Here is a 6,169-nt window from a genome sequence, read left to right as displayed (position 1 = left end):
TACTCCTCCTTCAACTCCGCTATCATGCTGGGCAGCGCATGGTTTCGAGCGATAAATTATCCGCTGCTAATAATGAAATATGAGTCCGCCACACATGTGCCGTTCGCTGGGGATGCATCCCGCGCCATACGCCATACGCCGAGTACGGTGTTGAAACAAACGCCGACGACGACGACCAATGGATGGAGCGCACAACAAAGCATCCAGACGCCGCTTATCGTTTCGATGAAGCTGGGATGAGCGTTAGATCGATTGAACCCCTCATGCTAGCACACTAGCAGCACCAGTATCGGTTCATGGTCCATGCCCGGCGGCTGCAGCACACGCGCTAGAAGAGCTGGAGCGCTGCATGCAAAATGGATGCGGAGGATGAGCATGGCAGTCGCTTGTTTATTAGTGTATGAAATATTAACGATAATCGTTTTCTCGTCTCGTGCCTCGATACTGGTATGGGCGATGCGTTGAGCAGCGAGTTGTTTGGAGTCGGGACGGAGTACAAATCGTTTCCAGCAGATATTTCTCGAATCGTCTCGAGCGGCCAGATTAAATCGTTCCCCTCAGCCAGGACGCGTACGGCTATCAAACGGTGGATGGATACGGCCAGTTAAGACATCAGACTACTGTCTTCTACTTCACTTTGACTTTAAGCGGGTACATTGTACGGGGCTTGGCTGGTCTGGTAGGTATTCAAGATTTTAATGCACTTTTGAAGCAACACTTTAAATTTTTAAAATTATAATTTACTCAGCCCTCAGCCACTCGACACAACAATCACTGGTTCTCGTTCACAATGAGTTCATTATCAGCAATTTATTCGAAAGCGCGAGGTAAAGATACATTCGTGGGTAACTCCCGGAACTATCCTAGGTACGTGTGACAACCTGGGCATCCACGACGAAGCAGGTAACCGACGCGCTAGCCTGATCAATCACATTGATCTCAATGCTCAGACTAACCAACGGGTAGATCGCAAGAATCGGCATCCGGAGCTGGTAGGTTACATCCTCGTTCGTACTAAGGGGACACTGCGAGCCCTGCAGGAAGTTGCAGGTGTGGGCATTCGTACCGAGCGGATAGTTAGTGACGACACCGAGCGCGGTCGCCGTAGCAACCGTCGTCATCGATTGAATGGGACGATCTAGACGAGTGGAAGCATAAGAGGATCATCGATCAGTACGGTCCAAGACTCTGGCTGGATGGTTTAAACCCTTTACCGATTCTTTCTGCCAATACTTACTGGTGGTAAAGTCGATGTCGGCGATCACGTCTTCACCACGGACCAGCTCGCACGGTGCAGCGCTGCAACCGTGTATGTGCACATGCGTTGGTTGAGGACGTCCGTTGGTGCAGGCGCGGCTCACATTACCGTAGACTACCGCGGGTGCCACCAGAGCAAGCAGAAGAACAGCTCGGAACATGTTGTTGCTTAATCGAGTGGTAGCAGATCGGCTGAAGCACTGTGATTGCTGGTGGCTAATGGGCGTTGATTGATACTAACCGATCGGTCTGGTTCGTGCTTTTATACTACTCGAAGCACCCCATTCAATTATACCAATCGATGCCACCGTGTGAACATGGGCATTACTGATAACGGATCGCAATTTTTTTTGCTTCTTTTTATCATTCCACATTCCCACCTTTAATTTGATTTATGTCCCATTGACCAGGTGGTCACCACACGCGACCAGCGCCAGGTAATAAACCGGTCCTCAGAGGCGGTCAGTCTACGATAATGCGATAAGTGTGAACAGGTGTTCACGGTGACCAGGTGTCAAGAAGTTTGATCGACATCTTACTCACTACCGGTCAATGGATGCTATTTTTGGGGTCGCAAGCGCTTCTATCTGACGGAGCCGAGTTATCGAGAATCGGAAACCGCACCAGACGCCAACCACCCTGGGATTCATTGAACCCTATGCACGGTGGCGCCCCCACCACTTGTTCGGACATTGTTGCTAATCTCTCGTAAGACTGATTATAGGTTTCTAGAACGTCTAGTGTCTTTTCGATGGTTGCTTCGTTTTTGCTACTCTACGCTTCTGCTTGATGAGTTACGGACTTTGACGAGATGACAAATCAAACCTTCGAAGGTCTTCTGCACGATTTGCTAATTGACATAAGTATGTAATGAGTATTAGTAGCATAAGCACGATGTGCATCAGCGTTGGCATACTTAATACCTCAATTTCCTCGTGAGATTATACCGCGTTGTTGATTATTCATCTTAATCACTGGCCTTGAACTCATTCGTAGGTTTATGAGAATCTACTTAGCGAAACATTCACCAACAACGTTCTTCCAGACATTCTTAATCATCAACAAATCATCTTTATGCTCTTGTATTTTTCGCCGGCCTTAAAATAAAAAATAAGTCAGTTTTTAATAAGAATCCCTTTATTGATGTGCTGCTATTATCATTTTGAACACCTACTACTCGCAGGATACACAAAGCATACTAATGTAGGAGAAGCATGCTATGATTCATCTGTTTCCATACCACCAAAAACCTCCTTGAAACTCATGTGCCCTGCAATTCAAAGCCAACTAGATTGTACCCCTGCCAACTTATTAAAAATTACTGAAGCAAATTTAAGTGACAAGCCTCGACCGTTTATACCGTCCTTTGGTAATTCGATGAAAGTGTTTTAGCAATTTATTTCGCTGCATTCCTCACCGAGAAAAACAAATCCCGGATTACTATCCTCACTCCACACCAAAACCATAAGTGCCCCTCACACCTCATCGGCCTTTCGATTTCTCATCGAACATACCTTTTTCTCCTCTCACACCACCAACAGGATCACCCTTCAATGAAGCAATCATTAAATGCGCGCAAAACGTTTCGAATTTGCTACAATTTATCGCTACAGTAACAACAACAGCGGCGGTGGCGAAGCAGTTCATAAATTGTTACCCCACAACACAAAAACACAGGCACCAGGGGGTGAGGTAAGCCATTTCAATTTTCAACGCATGCAACATTATTATGAATTATGGTCATCGGACTAAATGTGCCTCGATCATTTCAGGGCGCAGCGCGGCTTGGACTTTGCACATTTAGGAGCTGTTCGGGAGCAGAAATCTCATTTTCACAATGTACCACAACAACAGCAGTAGCAGCAGCAGCGCAACACCACCATCAAAACCAATTTCCACCATTGCACGGTGAGCACGGTGAGCACTTTTCGATGGAAATTATCTTAAACGGTGTTTACACCTCGGATCCTGGTGCTCGGCCCACCACACACACAACGCGTAACATGATTAAATTATCGAAACTTCCCCGAGAGCCCGGCGCACAGTTCGGTCCAGTGCTCGATATTCCGGCACCACTACCGAATCATGGTAAAGAGGACAAAGTTTTTCCATTTCTCCGCTAGTGCGCCGCTGGTGCGGGGTCCGGGGTCTGGAGTGTCACAATGATTTCCGCTAATACCCCATGTGGCCACCCGGGTTGGACTTTAAAATTTGAACTTCCAGTCGACCAGTCGAAACGGCTTGGGCTGGACTGGCCAGCCAGCACAATGCCACCGGTACCATCCCATGCCAGGGTTGTGATAAATGTTGCTTTTTATTTCGTGATCATTTAATAAACGCACCAGGGCTGTTGGACGAAACAGACACCGCCAGTGCTGCGGAGGCGAAAGAGAAAATCCCTCTGTGATTCCTATGGCCATTATTGCCAGCCAGTCAGCCAGCCAGCCAGCCAGCCAGCCAGCCAGCAACCAGGAGAAGCAGCAGCAATGATGATGATGACGATGGTGCACTGCGGTTACGCACGCAACGGACTCCCTCCCGAACGCGCGATGCTGCAAATTTATTTATCCTGTTATTGTGCTCAGGGTTGTGTCCTGCTGCTCTCCCTCTCTGTGCTTTGTGCCACGTATGAGCTAATGTTTATTAGTCATGTGTATGTGTGTGTTGGGAAATTTTGGAAAAAGGGACAACGGACAAGGTGTCTCAAACGAGGGGCGACAGTATTAATGTAGAGACACACAGAGAAACCGCATATAAATATGCGTTCCCTCTGTCCCTTGGTGCGTTGGTGTCTCCACCTTTTGCGCCATTGTTGGTCAACCCAAACCCGGTGTTAGGGGAGCTCACTACTCACCTCCTCCTGGCCGCCTGTCTGGTGTGGCCCAAAAATTCCGGGCGAGAAAGATGACTGATTGAAAAATATTGGCAACCAGAGAGACAGTACCTTGGTTCCGGTGGGGGTTTTTGTCCCTTTTCTGGCAGGACAGGTCGAAAGATTGAGTCATAAATTAATAGCCAACATCATCCCACCATTTCCTGGGCGGTCAGAGGACGATGCGTGATTCGATTACAGAACGGAACGCCAGCAGCCCTCTGATAACGTTGTACGTCGTGCAGCACGGTGCCCAGGTACGTCAAACATGCGTACGACGAGTAACTCTATTGTTCTTGCCGCCCACCGTATCGATGTATGATCAGCTCGTCATGCGGCAAAGTGGAAATTAATTACCGAGCGAGTGACTGATTTATTCAACGGTAGGAACCAGCTTCGTACACCGGTAACGATACTATCTGGAGCCTCCTTCCTCCAATGGAAGGAGGTACCGGGCACCAACTGCCGGATCCCGGGTGGTGCGCACGATATTCCACCAACTTCCGCTGTGTTAACTTTACCAGAACCGAGCGAAACGGTTTCGGTGCTCCAGGAACCGGTGTCCGTGCCATCGTCAATCCTTTCACTCTCTTCGGCCCAATAGCGTAGGACGTTCAACATCCACACATCTGCTGAGTAATGGGAAACAATGCGCTGGCGGTTACGGTTAACGGGTGGGAAGGGCTTCGTCTAGACCCCGGTCGAGTCGGTCTGGAGTGGAACGATGCGAATCCCGCAACTCACCCGGGGGCAATTTGTTTCGTTCTCGTTCTCTCCGTCGATCCAACACACACACACACACACACAGACCGGCTTTGCGATGGCTTCCTTTACATGCTAAAGGGTTTGAGGGAGGCTCTGGGACCATCGACTCATCACTCCATCAAAAACACCGATCGCATACCGGTTGGAGCAGGTTCATCCGGAAGATCATCCTTTTTAAGTGATGCAATCAGTGCCACATTACGCAACTGCTGGTTCTCCTGGTTAAGAGCTCACTCGGGAGCCTTCATTGTTGTTGGAAATGGATTTTGCATCAATTTGTTCCAACAGCTTCTTGACGGCTCTGGCACTACAAAGAAATTCTCAGCCCTTTTTGGCTCGCCGGGACAGGGAATACGATAATCCGATGATGATTACCATCATCATCATCATCATCATACCGACACCCCGTACGTCGAAGAGCTGCCCTCGAAGCTCTTACAACATCAACACCAAGTCACGGCTATACAGGAAATCAGGAGTGTCAACAAGCCGGCGGCGCCGCGGCCTCAACTCACGCACCCACAGCACGTCCGCCAGCTGCAATCGGCCACACTTGGCCAAGTGGCGCGAAAATTGATCTTATTAAACTTTCCGAATTTCCTGCCGGCGGTTCACTCGCGCTGGTGAGGAGGTGTCACCTCCGCCGGTGGCTGCCGTATTGGATCGGTCATCAAGTGCGTGCCGTGCCGTGGCATTATGGCGCGCCAGATGCCAGTGAACAAGAATGGTGCCGCCGGGGTCAGGGGGGTAGCAAATAAAAACTTTTCCAGCCCCGCCTCGGAAGCGGAAACAAGTGACATAAACGAGCGTTGACGGGAAAAGTTTTGTTGGTCGCGGTACGGATCCGTGGCGTGATGAGGATGCTGCATGCTCTACGGGAATGATATTCCCCGGTTTTTTTTTACATCACCAGAACTGTGTGTAACACGTACCGGAGAATGGCTCAAAATGAAATCACAAAAGTGCGTGTGGTGTAGCAAGCAATGGAATTGCAATGTCGGAACTTGCTCCGAATTCAAATTATCTTCTTCAAATGGCAGACGGGTCGCACGAGTGTCCGTTCGAAGCCAATCAGTGGCGTAATGAGATGGTCACCGATTCCGAGGGGTGCTGAGCTAAGGATGGTTTTACTAATTTACTTCGATAAATGATGACCTTAGCGGTAGCCTACCGCTGTCCGGTACTAACGAAGTGCCTGACACCTCAATCAATCGGTTTTGCTGCGTTGCTCAAGGCTGTCCCTTTTGCTATGAATATTCAATCATCTTTGAAACC

At 49.1% G+C, this 6,169-nt stretch overlaps 1 protein-coding gene across 1 annotated transcript; it reads right to left on the bottom strand.

Annotated features, from left to right (window-relative positions):
• Positions 1-863: 863 nt before the first annotated feature.
• LOC125951443 (NPC intracellular cholesterol transporter 2-like) lies at positions 864-1,418 on the bottom strand. Its single transcript, XM_049680287.1, has 2 exons — positions 1,238-1,418; positions 864-1,138 (listed from the first exon to the last, which is right to left on the bottom strand). The coding sequence occupies exons 1-2, from the start codon at positions 1,416-1,418 to the stop codon at positions 864-866; spliced, it is 456 nt and encodes a 151-aa protein (XP_049536244.1).
• Positions 1,419-6,169: the final 4,751 nt, after the last annotated feature.

The sequence above is a fragment of the Anopheles darlingi genome, chromosome 2 (assembly GCF_943734745.1).
Source record: "Anopheles darlingi chromosome 2, idAnoDarlMG_H_01, whole genome shotgun sequence".
Taxonomy (NCBI): domain Eukaryota; kingdom Metazoa; phylum Arthropoda; class Insecta; order Diptera; family Culicidae; genus Anopheles; species Anopheles darlingi.
The sequence above is the reverse complement of the archived record's forward strand: the minus strand, read 5'-3'. Positions and strand labels throughout refer to the sequence as shown.

Coding starts and splice junctions, on each gene's coding strand:
- LOC125951443 (XM_049680287.1), bottom strand. CDS start 1,418: ATGTTCCGAGCTGTTCTTCTGCTTGCTCTGGTGGCACCCGCGGTAGTC. Junction 1,139..1,237: donor CGACATCGACTTTACCACCA/GTAAGTATTGGC, acceptor CCACTCGTCTAG/ATCGTCCCATTCAATCGATG.